This window comes from Channa argus, chromosome 9 (assembly GCF_033026475.1).
Source record: "Channa argus isolate prfri chromosome 9, Channa argus male v1.0, whole genome shotgun sequence".
NCBI classification, from domain to species: Eukaryota; Metazoa; Chordata; class Actinopteri; order Anabantiformes; family Channidae; genus Channa; species Channa argus.
The window spans coordinates 8,885,297-8,904,875 of NC_090205.1; the positions used below are offsets into that span (position 1 = coordinate 8,885,297).

General features: G+C 40.4%; 1 protein-coding gene across 1 annotated transcript; it reads left to right on the forward strand.

Annotated features, from left to right (window-relative positions):
- Positions 1 to 3,602: 3,602 nt before the first annotated feature.
- Positions 3,603 to 5,815, forward strand: olig2 (oligodendrocyte lineage transcription factor 2). Its single transcript, XM_067517341.1, has 2 exons — positions 3,603 to 3,738; positions 4,303 to 5,815. The coding sequence occupies exon 2, from the start codon at positions 4,324 to 4,326 to the stop codon at positions 5,143 to 5,145; it is 822 nt and encodes a 273-aa protein (XP_067373442.1). The 5' UTR covers positions 3,603 to 3,738; positions 4,303 to 4,323; the 3' UTR covers positions 5,146 to 5,815.
- The last annotated feature ends 13,764 nt before the right edge of the window (positions 5,816 to 19,579 follow it).

Sequence of the window (19,579 nt, forward strand, 5' to 3'; positions counted from 1 at the left end):
TAGCAGAGCAGTGACAGCGAGAGCTGGGTGGACCAGAGTGGATTGACTGAGTCTCTGCCACAGCTGCTTCCAGCTCTTGTGGCATATTGTATTTTTTTTTTCACATTGACAAAATGTTAGGTGCAGCTCAATCATTAAACAAGAGGACTTTTAGAGTTTAGAAGAGAGGGGTGGGGTGACAGACACAAAACGTACACCACACGTGTTTTTGCTCTTTAAACGTACACCTCTACTTTTCTTTCTATATCGTTGTAGAGGTTACTCATGTTCATGCTGATAAACAGAACCTTTTCTGATTATTGGACTTACCTTGCTCTTGTTGAATCACTAATCTAAGTGGACTTATTTTTTCCCCCATTGGTTATTTGTGGAATTATTATGTTAAAGGAACAGATAACATTTTCTCTTTGTGCATTTTGCACATGTTTGGCCTCCTGTGGAGCTTTCAATTCCGTCCAGTTCTATTGAGAATCATGATAATAAGTACTGAAATTATTTTCAGATTTCACTCCACTTCCTGCACTGGGACTTAACTTTGCCATGTTGCACAGTAAAGCTGCTAATGCAAGAGATCTATATCTGAACCTATCTGGGAGACGAAAGTGTTAGTACACACAGGAACAGCAGTGGTGGTGGCAGGCGGCATCTCACGTTCTTCACTACAGAATTCAACAAAAGCGAGAATTTTGCTTCATTTCGTTCCAAGATTTTGCAGAGAAAGGGATCGACGGGGAGAGCCAGGACGTTATTCATGTCTTTCAGTTCATTTGGCCTTGGCCGGTCAGCTCCCAGACAGAAAGAGAAACCTTCTCTCATGTTTTACACCCTCCTCTCTTTTCTGCCTTTTTTGTTCCCTTTCTTTTTTATTTTGAAGGCAGATTAGCAGGATTAAGTATGGCTCACATATGCTCCTCCTCACTATTGGTATTCACCACGGCACCGGGCCTACTGCCACCCAGACTGATGGACAGAGCGCAAAAGACAGAAACAATAATGGTGAAGAGTGGTGAGAGTCAAAGTTGGAAGGAAAGAGGAAATGTTAAAGACACTCCTGTCCACATACTTTTGGTTTAGGGCTATTTTTCCTGGTTTGGGTTGAGCCCATCACATCAGTTCCAAAGATGTGAAATTTTAACACTGCAGTGTTTTCTGCAGTGAGCTGGTGAGTTTACAGTTTGGGTTTCAGGCCCCTTTTGGTTTCAACAGGACAGCTGTGCACAAGACAAAGCGTAATGTTTTTTCTGTTCAGTGTGGCAGAAGTAGACCTGTCAGAACCAGCCAACACCTCTGGGACAAACTGAGCCTCATCTCCTGTATGAATGGATGAATGGCAGCAAATCCCCCAGCTACGTTCAGAAAGCTGGAAACCAGAAGAGTGGAAGCTGTTTCAGCAGATTAATGTAGCAATCGCATACATACATATTAGTAATAGGCAGTGAAGTTTTTTTTTCCTTGAGAAAGTGATGTGATACTCGGCAAAATAATGTTAAGCTTCATTTAGCAAATGTAGCCTAGTGATCTGCTGGAAATCACAGTTTATGAGTTTGTGTCAAGGCTCTCAAACTTGTCTGGTTAAAGTTATTTACATTTTTTAAAATTAACAAAGTCCAGGGGAACACAGTTGTTAACTTAACCTGAGCTGCTAAAAAATAGCATGTTCTGTGGGATAAAACCATTTTGATTAAATTATGGGTATCACAGCTTTATGATACAATTCAGCTGGGACACAAATGTGGGCTGACATTTCTAAAGCAGAAGACGTGTTATAATATTGGGATTGTTTATAGCATAAGTTTGAGATTAATTAGCCCATTATTTATATACAGCAGATTATTATAAGCTAAACCACGTGGTGTTCATTAAGTGCTTTTAAAAAGAGAATAAGATTTCTTTCGATGGCAGCTCTATAGCATAACTGTCGGATCTACAGCTCAGCCTGCCACAAAGCAGCTATAATTCATAAGAGGTAGCGATCCTCTTTAAAATGTGGAGGAAAATACGGAAATAAAGCAAGTGTTGGCACAGATGCAAACCTCCTGATTTTACTCTCAGTTAGCAGGAATAAACGCACAAGACATAACGGACGGAGGAGGATGGAAACAGGCAAATACCAACGAGGAAACAAAAACCCAGACGTGCGTAAAGATCTGGATTTTGTGAAGTCCTCGACCCGTGCGACACCTGACAGACGCAAAAACCTGCGTTTCTGATTGGCTGCCAGGTGCCCGTTAAAACGACCCCTTTACACTGGTCCTGTCAACGGTTCCGTGTCAGTCCGTTAACCTGCGGGTAACCATGGCAACAGCACAACCCTGATTCGGGAATCTCTGTGGAACCGGAGCACTAGAAATAAATCCCATCTGAGAATGAATGCATGAATCTATTAATTAATCAAGCATCTTTTAATGCCCTATAAATAATATTTTATTCATTGAACATGTTTCCCCCTCTTTTATCGGTCCCAACATAGTAACATATCATCTTAAGTATTTCCTCTTTAGTGAAAAATTTAATGACATTCATTATAAGTTAAACTCTTTAAAACTCTTTAAAAAAAACTTAATACGAGGGAGAAACTTTTAGGCAACTAAGGTGGCTGTTTATTAGATATTTTTATTTCATCATTGATATGCAAAAACTTCTTTTTCCTTGCTGAGGCAATTAGCGACTGACTGCACGTTACAACTTGTCATATTCGAGGACAAAGCTGCTGTCAGCTTCACTTAGGTCCCAGACGAATCACCGGTCCGGGCCCTTATGTTGCTCGGAGGCCGGGGTAAACGCCAGCAGCAGGCCGCACTGCTATCGCTCGCTGCAGACTAATTGAAATGTTGGGGATCATAACCGTTAAAAACAATTTTACACACTTCATTAATTAACGTTAAAGATGCACTTTAACGGCAGCTGCTGGTCGACAGCGGGTAAAACGGAAAACACCATATTATGTCCATAACTCCGAGAAGGAAACATATTGCGCTGCTTATTAGGCTTCGACCCGCTGCTACTGTTCATTTGAAGCGACACAATAATTTGATGGTTGAACAGTCCAAAGCAATGAGGGTTTTAAAAATAACTAAAAGAGAAAATAAATAAAAAAAAGGGGGAGTCTAGAAACGAATTGTGTAATTTTAATTACTAAAAACTCGAAATAGCCTAAAAATAATTGTAAATACAGAATTTAGCATTTTAATTCACAATAAAGCAACAGTTAATTTATTTATTTAGTTTTGGCGCGAAATTAAGTCCTATAATTAAATATTGTCTCTGTAAATCATTCAATTTAGTTTTTATTTATACGCACATCCCGAATATAAGGTATTAATTTCTAAAAAGCAAACGTGTCCTAGTGTTCTTATAGCTCATAAAATCCATCCACGCGCGGGCCAACATTTTCCCAAGAAGGGGCCATATGTAGGAGGGAGTGTGTCCGATTTCACTTAATAGTGATGCTGTGTGTTGGTAATTACATCAGGCTGGAGGACCCTCTGTCACCCCGCTCTCTTCGCACCCCCTCCTCCCCACCCCCCCCTCCTCCTCAGCACAGAGCTGATTGGTCGCACAGAGGCAGCCGGGACAGAAACTGCGTTGTCCTGGTGACCCGGCCTCTGTGCGCTGCAGCCCGGTATAAAACCCTGCGGTCTCACGCAGCCGTGCCAAATGGGCTGTCAGATGCGAGCCGGAGTAACAAGTGGATTTGACGTTTAGGTTTTCTCCCCATCGCATTTGGAAACACTCTCGGTAAGTTTTTTTTTTTTTTTTTTAATTCAGCCCTCCTGATTTTCAACAATTTTAGTGGGACTGTTTTTTACTGAATCATGCACAAATATAGTCCAGTGTAGAAAAAATGATAACTTAAGCAGAAAGGATGATAACTTTAAGGAGCTATTTCAGATTATTTATCACAACTTAATATCACCTCTCACCCCCTCTGTCCCCCCCCTCCCTCTCCCTCTCTCTCTCTCTCTCTCTCTCTATATATATATATATATATATATATATATATATATATATATATATATTTTTTTTTTTTTTTTTCTATTAACAAAGAAAACAAGATGAATATAAGTTTTAAAACTAACTGTAGCTGTACTGGAAAACCAGCTATAAGACACTCAAGTTACATTTCCTATTAGTTAATAAACAGCCAAATCTCTCAGTTTGGCCCAGTTCGGTATCATTCAGCTGTGTGTTGAGTTATTCCTGCATGTGGTTTAGGACAAAAGTGGGCAGTTTTTGTGTTGGCTGTGTGTCACGTGGATTTCGAGATTCAGTCAATTAACTTTCAAAACTTCATCACCTCAGACACCCTGCTAGACCAGGACCATGGACTCAGATGCGAGCCGTGTATCGAGCAGACCGTCTTCGCCCGAAGTCGACGACATTTTCATGTCCACCCTGAAGAAGTCTGTGCACGGTTTCTCCGGCGCAGTGTCCTCCACACAGAGCGACTCTCCGTCAGATATCCCGAGTCTGCGCGGCCTCTCTGCCGCCGACGAGGAATCCCTCGCGCTTCGGCTGGCATCCAAGAAAGACCGCAAACTCCTGTCAGAGAACGAGCTGCAGGCGATCCGCCTCAAGATTAACAGCCGCGAGAGGAAAAGGATGCACGACCTCAACGTGGCCATGGACGGGCTCCGGGAGGTCATGCCCTACGCGCACGGACCATCGGTACGCAAACTCTCCAAAATCGCCACTTTGCTGCTGGCTAGAAACTACATCCTGATGCTGAGCAACTCACTGGAAGAGATGAAGCGGCTGGTCAGCGAAATCTACGGCAGCAGCGGGCATCACGCAGGCTTCCACCCGTCAGCCTGTGGGACTATGACACACGCAGGCCCCGTACCGGGACACCCGGGGGCTCCCCACGCCTCACACCCGGCGGTGCACCACCCGCTCCTTCCACCAGCCGCCGTTTCCACCGCTTCTCTGTCCGCTCCTGGCATCTCCGCAGTCACATCAGTCAGACCGCATCACGGACTCCTCAAAGCGCCTGTTGCCGGTGCAGGGCCGCTGGGCAGCAGTTTCCAGCACTGGGGCGTTGGCACCGGGATGCCTTGTGCGTGCAGCATGTGCCAAGTCCCGCCTCCGCATGTGTCCAGCATGAGCGCCGTCACCATGCCGAGGCTGGCCAGCGACTCCAAGTGACTCCAAACTCTATGGAACCGAACTTTTGGGGGCCGGTATAGACTTTCTCTCCACATCGCGTTTTCTTTTATTTATGGTTGTTGCTGATTCCGTTGCATTCAGAAACAGATTCAGCAAAGTGCCGGGACTTTGGGGTTTTGCAACTAACGTAGTGTTTTATGGTAATTAATCCCATTTGTAACAGATGCTTCTTCGCGGAGCAACTAAAGCACAACAAACTTCAGCTTTTCACCGGAAATCTTGGTGAAGGCCCCGTCATCTGTGTCTCTACGTTTATTTAATCACTGGTAATTACTTTTCTATAGGCCTGCAGGAAGAAAAGATCCCACTTTGGATCAATCAACAAAAATAGAGTGTAAATATGTAGATGGATTATTCTGTTTAAATAGTTGGAGATATTATATATTAGGGTCTCGTTAATGTGTGGGAAAGCTCCCCCACCCCTCACATGTTGCACCTGCTTTATTCTGTCTCATTCAGTGATTCTGTCCTCGGTTTCCCCCCAGTCGTCTGTCATTCACTGTCCAATGCAAACAATAACCACTTCTTTATTTTTTTAATTAAAAAGGAAAATGATATTTATTTACTTATTTTAGACTGGAATTTCAGATCAATTTCTGATTGTGTTGGGGTTTGAAATGTAAAATAAATATGAAATATTGAAAAGAAAGTAATGGTGATTATTCTTTTTTATTGTTTTTGTTATCTTCATGTGTTACATGTGTTACAAAGCGGCAGAATATGTCAACAGGCTTTCAGATATAATCTCATCATGAATCATCAAAGTATAGGCAAACAGCAAACTAACCAAAAAGAAATTAATAGAAAAAATATATATACATTTTTTAAATTAGTATTTTTTTTACCTAACTTTCATGGTTATTGGTTTATTGTTGTGAGCTACAATATATTTGGCTTTAATAAAGTATAAAGTCAGAATTCAGTCAGAAAAAAATCTCTATATTTTTTTTAATTCCATTGAGTTTAATCATTTCCTCTAAGCTTAACTCAGGTTTTTCATATCCATATATATATATATTTACTTGAGAGCTGCCATTGTTCACAGACTAAACTGACATAATGAACATGTTTTATATTAATATTTTACAATTATTTCAAAAGTAAAAAACATTAGTGGATGTTTATGCCTTTAATTCTTATAAGCCCCTTTAAAGCAGCACTTTTTGTGCTCATGAAACAAACTTGTTTTTACTCCTGCTGTATAATATTAAAAACACAACAAAGTCGTCACTATAAACTTTGTGTGCACTGTGATATCATCTGGCTTGTAGCTTCATTTCAAACACAAACACAGTGTCACAAAAGGCAGTGAGTGAAAGCTTTGCAGGTGTGTGTAAGTCCAACAAGACTCCTCATCGTCCAATTTATCTGATGTAGCAAATAAAAGATTGATATATTACAGCTATGGAACACAAAATCTGTTTAAAAAATATGCATGTAAACACCTGCTAAAGATGCACACACAAAACTCTGCTGGCAGAAAGAAGCAGTGACAAGTAAAGGTGGGTATACTTTAGGAAAAGGTAGCAGCTGCATAGCAGATTGTGCATGCTGCTACAATGTTTTCCAAAGGCTTTTGAAGCTGGAACGATATGAACTAAATCTCTGAATATTCATGCATGCATTTGTTTATTCGTCTCATTACTGGAATTGAATTATTCAAAGTCCTTCAGCATTTTGTAGGACGTTTCAGAAAGGAGGAGGTCATTTGGTGCAGTACAACTAAAACACAGTCTCTTTTACAGGTAAGCTCTAAGAGATAACTATGAAAAAAGTGTCATTTATTTATTTTTTTCGATTTAGATTTTACTTTTAATGTTTACTTTGAGTGACCACGGTTAAATACATTTGTAAGAACTGTCCCCCATCCATCCCAGCATTCTGCATTATTAAAATCACATTAGAAAGTGACTCTGAATTTGTCTCCTGAAGGTCAAATGTATATTTAGTGACACACTAAATAAATGACAAATAGATCACCAACCAAAGCGTAAAGTAGTGTTTAGCAATAACCATCGTTCATTTATCCATTTATTCTTATTTTAGATGTAACTTTAATCATGATAAATATAGTTTAGGTCTGTACTAGAAAAACGAGGAAGACAATTTATGTGTTTGCCATGAACATCAGCAGCCTGTTATTCAGTATGAAACATACTATTTTTCTCTTGTTGTTTTTGAAGAGACTTTGCCATAAAGAGTGTAGCTGTAGACTGGATCTTCTTAAAAACAACTACAAACCAGTTTGTGAATGTAAAGGTGTATTTACTCTATTTTGTCATTCTGGTCGATTGGACTCTCAATCAGGCAGTAAGGTCAAAAGGTCAAAATAAGAATTGTGTAGATTTGTGTAGTTTGCACTTGTGAATTTAGTTTTGTTAATGAAACTGTGGCCCTTCAAGTCCACAATGGGCTTTTATTTTTCTAATTGCATTAACTATGGAATATTTTTTTTAAAATCAATTTGATTTTGTATTTGCAGAGCTTTTGCAAGTTTTGTTGCAAAAGCAACTGCAACTCCCATCATCAACAATGTTCACAGGCGACATTTTTTTTTTAAATTTAATATACGTTTTGGGGGCATTATATGAGAACATATGAGAACACCAACTTTTTTTTGACAGACTGAGCATCCCTGACAAAAACAACCCAAAACAAAGTTCTGCCGGTACTCAGTCTGAATTCTACTGTCACCTTCCCCTCTGATTCTTAACATAAAGCTGCTCTGAATATAAAGAATGACATTTTGACAGCACATAAAGATCTAAGCTGCATGACATGTCTTAAAGCATCTGCTTCAATCCCAGAGCCATCCGAGCACTGTTAGCATGGTTAGCATATTCTCCAAATTTAGACTTTTCCTCCATGATTCTCTCTTCTTTTTGTTCTAAAGTTTACCAATACTCTATCCTGCGCTTAATACTTTAGACATGTCAGACCAACAAGAATCAATCCCCTTAAGTTGAAACAATGACATTGAGCTATTTCTACCACACACTCAGATAAACATGGTGCTAGAGTTAAAAGACAAACTGAATGAGAAACATCTTCTGAGCTCTGCCTGAACACTCTGGCCAATAGCAGCTGGGCCTCACATCCCAGTGACTGGATTTGAATAAACAGCTCCTCCACTGTTGGTGGCATGCTGACTTAGCCATTGATGGAGAGAGCCTGAGGTTGGTTCTGTGGCAGTTTAAATATTCATAACTTTGAACAGAAGGGGAGCATCAGTCATACGCTGTTGTAACTGGATTTAAACCGTCCGAAAACACTGCACAGATGCACAGCCTTTCAGCTCTGCGCATCATGTTGTGTTAGCTGAAAGGATTAAAGTTTGGTGAGATGCATCAAAGGTGGCGGAATAACAGAAAAAGAAACTGAGTCTATGATGGAGCAAAGAAGGAATAACTGAGAGAAGATAAACAAACAGAGAAGCTGTCAGAGACAAAGACAGGATTTAACACTTACAAGGGAATAGATGAGCTCGAAGGTGAATATATGACCTCAGGGGTCACTCTTTCCCATGAGACTGATGTTTGCTTAACTTTACCACAGACTCAACACTAAAAAATAGATGCCTGGTGTTGGGCAACAGTTAAACCTCAACTGTGCTATGTATGAGTTTTTAACACTCATAGCAATATCCAAGTTATAATTACAATCTGCAAGTAATGCATTGATGATATGTCAGCGTAATGAGGCAAATAGGGCTGTGCAGCCAATCATTTCAAATTTTTTTCCAAGTTGTATTACATAAAAGTTTGCAGAACAAAGTTGCTTAAGTCGTCTCCATTTGGCCATGACGATCTGCTGCTTTGTTCAAAGGGCGGGGAAACCCTCTTAAATGGTGTGTAAGCAGCCCATTAGGCAGATGATTTGACACTGACTTTCATTAGCTGTTTAGCATGTCTTTGCTTTTTGAGTTCCGTGAAGGGAATATAGTAAATACGATATTTAAACACCACCATGTAAAATGGGATGTTATACTGCATTTTATTCTATCCTGAGTTTTTACACAGGTGAATAAATTAAATTTGAAACTTAATGAAATATTTCCTTTCAAATATTTTGTTTTTGGCCAAAGTGTCTCCAGACTATATGCAGCATAATATTAAGGGTTATTATTCTCTCTTTACTGTTCTCTCAGACTCCACATTTTGTTTTGTTCACTTGCTGCAATAGAGTCATAAAACCTGGAAATCAGTTAGCAGTCATCAGTAAAATGCCTATTTTAGGCTTTTAAATGTCCTAAGCAGACATGTAAAACTGCCTAACATATGGCTAAATGAGACTACTGCACTCTGTACTGTACTGTACAAAAAATGTCATCCTTCTGGTGGCACATGCATTTTAATGTGCCAATGTTAAATGGACCTAAGCCCACCGTTCCAGGGCAGGTTTTGGAGTGCCCCCCATAGAGTTTTAGTGTGCTAACACTTTTAAGCTAACAGTAGCTAACAGTAACTCCTTACATGACAGATCAATATGCATATTGAATTGTGGAACTGAACTCGATGTTATTTTCCCAGTAAAGATTTAACAATGTGATTGTTACACATTTGTTCAGTTTTTATATTGCCATCCTAATTAGTCACCAGATGTTTGTATGGGGTTCACTCCATTTAAGCAACAGGTCCACACTGTCAAACACGAAGCGGGAGATTAAAAGATGTGTTTTTTTTAACAGGAGGAAATTGGATTGTACCATGTTGAGTAAAAACAGGAAGATGTTTTTATGTTTTCAGGGAAAAGCCTTTTAGGCACCCTAAATAACATCTATTTATGTCATTTCTATGTTTAAAAATGTATAATAACACCATCAGGATATGGGTTATGTTGTTTTTGCATGGAAAAAGTAATAGGAATAACTGTTGTCTGTCTTCTGGTAACTAAAGACGATTGCAGAGTCTAGAGTCACATGTATTCCTGCTGCTATATAGTGTTGCCCATTAGCAATGAACCAGCCAACAGCAGGTGTTTTCCTTTTCTGTAGAATGGAGTTGTTGTATATTGTTTTCATCAGTTTGAAGTGTTGTTAATTTTTTAAATCACAATTCTTTGTGTTTACAGTAATTTTTCCATCCTCTCATAGAAAGCAGTCTGATAAACTGCAAATAACTCCTATACCATCACAGGTTTAATGTTTTCTCAAACACTGAGCCAGTAGAAATATTACTCCTAAAGTCAACTTTGTACGATAAGAGCTTTGTTTGGCAGGTTTCGGATGAATGTCAGCACTGTCGCATGTGTTTCATCTTTTGCCTTTGTGGTGATAGTATCTAGATAGAAGAGGCAAAAAATACCTTTATGCAAACCAGTTAAATGCGTATAACACTCCTGAGCGATGTGTCTGTGTGTGTTTGTTTGTGTGTGTCTAATAATCTTTGAAGAGGAGCAGATGAACTCCTCGATCGCGTGGATCAATGTGTTTAGTAAAGGCCCAAAGGGACAAAGACAGAAGGGAGTGAGAGAGAGTAAAGGAAAGCAAAAGACACAAAGCGAGAGAGCAGAAGATCCATTGAGTGTGTTTTTTTGTGGCTGAAGAATCGTCCCCAGTGGCTTTAAAAGAGGGATAATCCTGTCAAGTAAGCAGACCTTTGGATATTCATGACTGGCCGAGCGATTCCACGGACTGAAGAAGGACACAGTCAGGATGGGATTAAACATCAAAGTGAGGCTGAGGAGCGCAGGACTGGGACATGAATCAGCCAATACAGAAACACAGAGGTCTCATAGGGGTGTGCTGGGGGTCAGTGGGGACCAGTTGCCTGGTGGGTGGACAGCACTTTTAATGACTTCAGGGTGAGGGGCTTCTAAATGCCATTCAGGAGAGCGACATGGTGTGATGGGTGCACCTGCTCCCAATCAGAAAAACATATTCTAAGCTTCACATTAAGTAAAAAATAAGTTCTCATTATTGTGGTCATCAAGCTGGTTCAGCTGCTGGAGAAGTGCTACGGTGACAAAAATGATCCTGTGATTAGACACGTTAATCAGCATTTTACATTTGCTCTGGGATTGTTTTTATGGTTGGAATAAGTTTCACTGAACATAAATGTTATACAGCTACACCCTGTAATGATGTTTTAGAAAACACTGTGTCAACAGTTTTGGTAAAACTACGCCTGAGTGCACAACACAGAGAAATGGTTTTCCCAGTACGATGTGGGAGAATTTGCCTTCACAAAACACTGATTCTCACTACAACAAGGACTGAGAACAAGACTTTTCATTCAACATCAGTTCCAACAGCTGTTGACATTTTACATTCCTGGATAGATGCACATTTTCTGCTTAGGTTAAAACATTGTTAACATTCATTTCAGTTTTTATCATGCAAAGTGAATCACACGACATTATCTCACATTATCTCCCACATCACACTTGTGTCTGGCTACGATCCTGCCAGCTCTGACTGCTGTTTGCATCTGGGACTTTGGGGCAATGAGAGACAGGACAGAGGTAAACTTAAGTGCTCTCTTAAAGACCAACAATGTAAAAAAGATATGTCACTGTTTTCTATTACATTTCTACGAGAACATTTTCATCTTTACCAAATAAATGAAGGATCAAAAGAAACTAAATATTTGTGATCTCATTACTAATAAAACCCCATTTGGCTCCCCGACCTCCCTGAGTAATGGTACCATGAAGTGTGAGTTACTTTGTAACAGATCATATGTTAAAGTCTGGAAGTAGTTGTCATCATAGTTACCAGAAACATTAACTGTCAACCAGAAAATGAACAGTGGTCTCTATAGACCACTCTCATGAGAAAATGTTGGAAAATGGAAGGTCCTTCTATACAGGACAGGATACAAATGAATTTGTCATTTCTGCTCAATTTCATCTATTTGCTGTCAGTTGTGTGTTATTTTGATCATTCTGTATCTTGGCATTGTTTTGTGTCTCTTTGCATGTATTTTTGGTAGCTGCGTCATTTTTTCTCTATGGCTTTACCCTTATTTCAGTCACTTTTTTTTAACACTTTGTCATAATTTTGTGTGTCTTTTGGATTTTTTTTACTAAACTTTTTATGGTGATTGTTTTTGTCTCTTTCAGATTGTGTTTCATCGCTTTGCTTTACTGAGGTCTGTGACTTTCAAACCTTTCAAACAATGGCTCTTATTTCCTTCAGAAGCTCTGCCCTAGAGGCCTCCTGACCTTCCAAAGCTGACGGGCGATGCCTGATAGGATAGTAACTGCGGTGGGCTGCAATCACGTGTACATTTGGTGATACTTTAAGAATTTTTCTACTCAAGTTCTTTGTGCACATAAACTGAGCAGGTTTGTATGTTGACATTACAATGTTGATCAAAGCTGAGCGGTGCTGAACTATTGACCTCACAAATCTTCAAGATATTGTAGTGTTCAAAGTATATAAACAAAATACTTCTGTCTCACAATATCTATTTTTTTGTTTTGTTTTGTTTTTTCTGGCCAGAATATAACTTTTGTTTCTTCAACATGACTATTTCTGCCTATTTCAGCCATGACACCATGAGATGTTTAGATAATCACAACCCTAATTTGTCAACTTGCTGAAGCCTGATATCATGTTGCACTGCAACATATGTCTGCTCTCCAAGTTGTTGCTTCCCTGGGGTCCACTGTTTCCTAAATCAAATTAGCACCACACTCAAAATCAATGTCATCTGATTGTTATAGTACATACATAAAATATATATGAGTCAGTAGTTATCAGTCCTCGGTAGGAGGCCAGTCAGGGGTTTAGGAACATCTGTAATAAAACTGCTGCAGTTTGGTCAGAATGGAGGCTGAATAGAAAGGGAGAGTGGTGGCTGCTTCACTCTGATCTCTCCAGTCTTAGAGGGGATTTTAACAGGCTGAGTCTGTGCAGGAGCACAGTGGGAGGTGAATGAGCTGAGAAGGATGAGGAGGAGGCTTCTAGGTCCGTCTCAAGGGGGAAGGGGAGGTAGCTGTGTGTGTATTTGTGTGTATAATACAGGGTGTAGGCTGACAGATGTGTCCATCAACGCCTGAAAGAATCATCTTACTACATCCATCTGCCAGGCCAGCGTGCTAAAATCAGAACAATGTGCTATAATGCAGAATGATGTTCTATAGTCATCAAACAAGTGTGAGAAAGTTTTCTTTTTTCTTTTAAGATCAGTTGAACTATATTTAAACTCCAAAATCTTCAGCAGTGAGTGCAAACAACAAATAAAAACACTTATGCACAGGGCTCCACTCAAGCTTGAATGTCATCAATGTGATCCAGCCATACAACAAACTGTGTCCTAATTATACAATTTCCAAAGGTGTTAGAATACACAGATAGTGAAAATACTTTGTAGTTGTTACTTTCTGATAAAGGGTAAGAGACAAAAGCATCTTATAAAATATAGAAACCGAGCATGAAAAGCTGGTAGGTCAAAAACTGTGGTGGTCAGCGTTTGGACGTGATCATACCCTGAACTCTTAAAGCATGTTTTCTACTTTGAGCAAACTTTTAATTCATTCAGTGAACATTCATTCATGATGTCGCCAACAATATGCGCACCAGACACCTTTCTCCCAGCAGAGTCTTCCAGTGCTTTCTGGTGGATGCTTCAGCCCTCGCCTGTCAGCTGGGAGGTGTGATCTCTGCAGCGTGTCTCGTGGCGTTCTCCCAGCTGGCCGAGTGTGAAATGTGCCCAATAAGAGGCATTGAGGGGACATCCTAACCAGCCCAGGCATGACTGCTCTGAGGGCTGAAAATCACATGAGTGGAAAAAAATTCAGCAGTGGTCAATATAGTCTTGCTAGTGTTTGTGAAACAGATCAAGTCTCAACTCCCTCTCAGTGCATCCTGTCCTATGAGACTAGATCACCAAGTTAGAGAAGCTTGTCTTAACTGATCAGTGATGAGATTCTCATTGCATACGAATAATTTCTGTTATTACGACGTGAACTTTGGCCCTATTTCCAAAGATAGTGTCCACGTATTTCAATCACGTTGCCCGCCAAAGAAGAAGAAGAAGAGTCACATGATCAGGCCTGTTGTAAGCAAATCAGCTTAAATTAGTCTTATGTCTGTTTGCAACAGACATAATATTTCTATCTAAATTTTGTATTGTATTGTTATTATGGATGTTACTTTATTCTCAGATCTCAATTATCAACTTAATCGTTGCAGCCAAAACTTCAACAAAACAAGTAAAAACGCGTCTGTTTGACATAAAATGTCCGGTGTTTTCCGAGTTGTCATCGGCAAATTATATTTCAACAGAACACGAAGGCAAACGACAAACTTTCCTCACCATGAGAGACACCATGAGACTCACAGTGTAGACGTCTGTTCTTTTGCTGACTGGACTGCTTCACTTAAAAAAGTCTAATTTCTGGGATGTGTATCCTCATCCATCATGCTGCTATCAGCTTTCACTTTAACAGTGACTTTGGTCTTGCTGCACCGCCCTCCATACAGCCGGGGATAACCTCTAAAAACCCACCCTTGGCCTTGTACCGCTAATACAACCCAAAAAGAAACATCTCATCCCACCCCCCACAACATTTTTACTTTAACGGGGGTACCCAGGGCCTCGATCTCCGCGTGAGAAGAAGGAGTAGCTCTGTGTTTGTCTTCGAACAAGGATTTCTGTGGAAGTTTAGTGTCTGTGAATCCATCATTGTCACAGTTAAATAGGATCTGGGGTTTAAAGGATACTTTGTGGGGGACGGGCTTACTAAAACTCTCCTATTAGCAGTTTCCCTACAAATCCCTCGCGGCTTTGTTTTAGAGACAAACATCTGCTTTAACAACAGACAATCGCTGAGGTAAGTTTGAATGAACAAATTGAAAGATTAAAGAACTGCTAATCTGAATGTAGCAAACCAATCAATATGAAAATGTAGATATTTTTACATTTTGCAGGATTTCTGGGCCTTTAATTTGAAACTGACAACCCAGCTGGATCTTGCCTGAAAACAGACAACAACCACAAAGAAAAGGAAATCGCAAAGATGACATAAAGTGTCAGTGGAGCACTTAACACCATGAAATATGAATGTGGCAAATGTCCATCTTTATTTAAACAACCATGACCAACTGAGCGAGTGCAGCTATTGAGTCCGAAGCATTTAGGCTCTCTTTCACAAAGGGCCCAAGGGCTAAAACCTTACACCCCTCCCGCCTTCATTATCCCTGCCTCACTATGATCAGCACCAAATGCTGACTATCCCAGGCCAGTGCTCACAAAGCATGCTGGGAAGAACAAAAGCAGACCTTCAGTCGATTGGTTCCACCTTATTAACAGCTTGTAATCTTCTCATGTCTGTGGCCAGGCCTCCCAGAGCAGGAGTTAGATCGAATAGACGAGTGTGTCCTCCATTCCTGCTTTGATGGGGTGAAGCTTTTTCCCTCAAAAAAAAAAAAAAAGTCCAACTCTGTTATATTTCCATTGTTGCTGCGGCACCTGTTTGCCTGCAGGGACACTGAAAATCAGTCACTGGCAACTGTTCATTTCTCATTAGAAGACAGTTTGGGAGGCTATTAACATTCTAGTTGGCTACTCTGTTAAATGCCCCCTGAGAGGAATTCAACAGAAAAACTGTTTATTAGTTCGCACAAAATTAAGCATAATAGGATTTGCACTTTTTTTATGTGATTATTGCCTTGTCTAACAAACGTGATGAATGCATTTTCTTTCTTCTAAAACATTTGTAGACTAGATTTGTCCCCACAGTTTGGAACCTGCATTGACAGCAGGTGGCATCTTGTATTGATTCTTGTCTTGGAGTATTACCTGCACCGTAGATCAGGAAAATGAACCATCTGTAGGTCAACATGACTATGTGTGCATGACACCAATAAATTAGGGACCCAGTCACAGAAAAATGCATCTATAGCTTACTGCACGTCCAGGCATGTACCAGGCTTCAAACCCCAAATATTCTCAACTATCTTGACATCATGAGAGGGGAATTTGTTTTTATGTCTTTCAACAATTACAAACATCCATCTGTAACGTAGGGTCACATTGGGCTGGAGCCTATTCCAGCTGTCGTAGGGCGAGAGTCGGAGTACAGCCTGAACAGGTCGCCACTTTTTCTCAGGGCCAAAAGAGAGAGACATACACAGACAGACAACCATTCACCCTCGCATTCACACCTACGGGCAAGTTAGAGTCACCAATCAATCTAACAGGCATGTCTCTGGACTGTGGGATAAAACCGGAGTACCCGGAGGAAACCCACGCAAACACGGGGACAACATGCAAACTCCACACAGCACCAGGCAGGTAGATTCGAACCGAGTTGCCCTGATATAGGACATGAAGTGGTCAAATGAATTTAGGATTTAAGTCTGTCTTATTCAGGACCTTTAAAAAATGTACAACCCCAATTCCAAAAAAGTTGGGAGGATGTGTAAAATATAAATAAAAACAGAATGCAATGATTTGCAAATCTCATTTACCCATATTTTATTCACAATAGAACATAAACAACATATCCAATGTTGATACCAAGATTTTACAATTTTATAGAAAATATTAAATATCATTTTGAATGTGAGGGCAGCATTTGTCGCATCCTAAAATAAAAAATCTGGCAACAAGGGTCCAGGACTGTTAAGCAGCTAGAATCCTTTGTCAGACAAGAATGGGACAACATTCCTCCTCTAAAACTCCAGCATCTGGTCTCCTCGCTTCCCAGACATTTACAGACAGTTTTTAAAAGAAGATGGGATGCTACACAGTGGTAAACATCACTATGTTCCAACTTTTTGGAGATTTTCTGATGCCATCAAATTCAAAATGAGCTAATAATTTCCATGACATGGTAAAATATCTCAGTTGCAACATCTGATATGTTGTTTATGTTCTATTGTGAATAAAATACGGGTTGATGAGATGAACGTTTTTGGAATTGGGGTTGTAAAACTGTCAGTGAGAAACAAATGAGGGCATCTAAAATAGCTTACTCGTTATGTCAATTTGGGGAATTTAAAGACGTGAAAGGTCCCCACAACAAGGCAGCAAACACAGTGACACACAAAAGAGCTCAATCAGCCACCTGATGGGAATTGACACCATTAAGTCAAGATTGCAGCAGCAGCAGCACAGCCTGGCGCTTAACTTGTCTTTATTTCTGTTGCAATTTTACTAGTGTCAGTTTGTACTCAATTAACAAGCCAATTCATTCATTCATAATAATTCAAGCTCTGGCCTTTAAGGAAAAGTCTTTTTTTCCGTAGGTACCATAGCAGCAATTACAAGAAACCACAAAAGCCAAGATAAAGCAAATGGAAAATGCCTTTTTCATACTTTTGATACGTTGGTACATTTTCATCAAGTTATGATGATGTGAGTTTGCACATCAGCCACAGAAAGAAAAACAAGAGAGAGAAAATAATTCATAACTCAGTTTTTTTAATGATATCACTTTAGGTGTGTTTGTCATCCTGTACTGGGAGACAAATTGACCCAGGATTTTGGCTGAAGTGTCTTCCTGTCTGTCACCCACAGGAAGTAGCTCAACACAGACGATCCATTTAGCACCCAGGTGCAGACCCACCATTGGATGGCCTTACCCAGATGGATGGTACTCCTTCAACCATAAAGACACTAGTCTTCCCCCTGCCCTGAAGCCACCGGTGCTCCTGCCCTGGTCCAGCCTCATCAAAAGGAGCCTGGAAGCTGGGAGGCGGATATGCTGGGCTGCTGCCCCAAATCAAGCTCACTTTTCTTTTCCCTATGGATAAAAAAATGGGGGAGGTGCACTTTCGTGATATACACCAGTTTCTTTCTTTCTCCTCTTTTCTGACTTCTGTGTGTGTGTGTGTGTGTGTGTGTGTTTGTGTGGCTCCTTGCAGGTGTCCTTTTTTGCTCTTGTCACAGAAACCAGACCCCAAAATACAGTGAAAACCATCATAGCTCATTTTCATTCATTACTCAGTTTGTTACCTCTCATTGTTAGACAGGCACTAGAAATCAAATTGAGCTCAATGGCACACACACACACACACACACACACACACACACACACACACGGACACACACACACACACACACACACACACACACGGACACACACACATTCATCCTGGCTGCCTGCACTCTGTTCTCCTGCAGGTGCGAGGACCATCCGCCTGGGCCTTTTCATGGGGCCCTCTCTTTCCTGTCCGTCTGCAGCCATCCATTCAGCTTCAATCACAGCACCGGCCGGACACCACCGAACTACTGGTGGGGAAGGGAAGCGCTTCCACACACATCTTTCACTTGTTGAACGACAAGAGAAGAGCGGCTGAGAAAGAAAGGAAGGGTCTTCCTCCTTTGCATCTCCTTCTGCTTTCATCGTAAACAACTTGCTTTCTGTTTGTAACGCTGCTGTCCTTCCCCTCTTCCCCTGCCTTCCTTTTCTCCCTCTCAGATGGCTTTACAAGGAGGTGGGGGAAGGGAATGCAAAAAGAGGACGGCCGTGCTCACTCTGCAATGGAGTGATGCAGAGGTCTTTTTGTGGCTTATGAATGGCACATTTGAGTTTTCCAGCCTTGCTCAGTGCCCCAAGCCAGCTTCACCTGTGCTTGGAGTCAATTGGTCTGTTGTGTGCCTGTCTGGAACAGTGCCCAGCTCTCTGCCAACCAATTTGGTTAGTGTAGCTTTTCAGAACTGAGCAACAATAACCTCCACCTCAAAATCATCAATTAACTCCCCCCCATACACAATGATGTATCCATTCACCGTTTGCCAAAACTGTTCTCCAACACAATTAATATCCATGCTAATACTGCTAATACCTGCTCTCTGTCAGTTGACCAAGTACTGGTGATTTTAATGGCTTCCAAGTTGTTAAATGGCTCTAGTGGTAATTTCCATTAAGCTCACAATGTTGTTATCTTTAGTGTGTGCTTTTAACTTGCAATTAACTTCAAACAAAGAAAAAGGGAAAACAGTAATGCTAACAGGTCCATTAACCAGAGTCTGTGCTCTAAGCTCAGTGATATGCTCAAAATGTACAATATACAATAGTCACAATGTTCACTATTATTAAAGAAGGAATACATTTTTATATGATTCAAATCTAGTGAGAAGGGAAAATAGATTATTTCCCTTGTACAGGTAATTTAATTTGGAGAAAAAAATCCACATTCACAAGGAAAATTTCCAAAATACATAATTTCTTTACTAAAAGATAATTAAACGCCATAATAGTTTTACAAAACTTGAACACAAACTGTGTGTATGTTTGTGTGTATACATGTATGTGTGTGTGATGCATGTGCAGACGCATGCATGCTCACACAGGACACTACACAAAATTCATACAAACACACACACAAGAAGTGCAAAGCCTGAGATCATTTCCAAATTGAACCACATCAATCAAAGCTTTAAAGTGGACTACAGCTCAAAATTAAACACTACTGTGGCCTCTGATGTTATCATCAGGCTCAGAGATCTTGGACTGA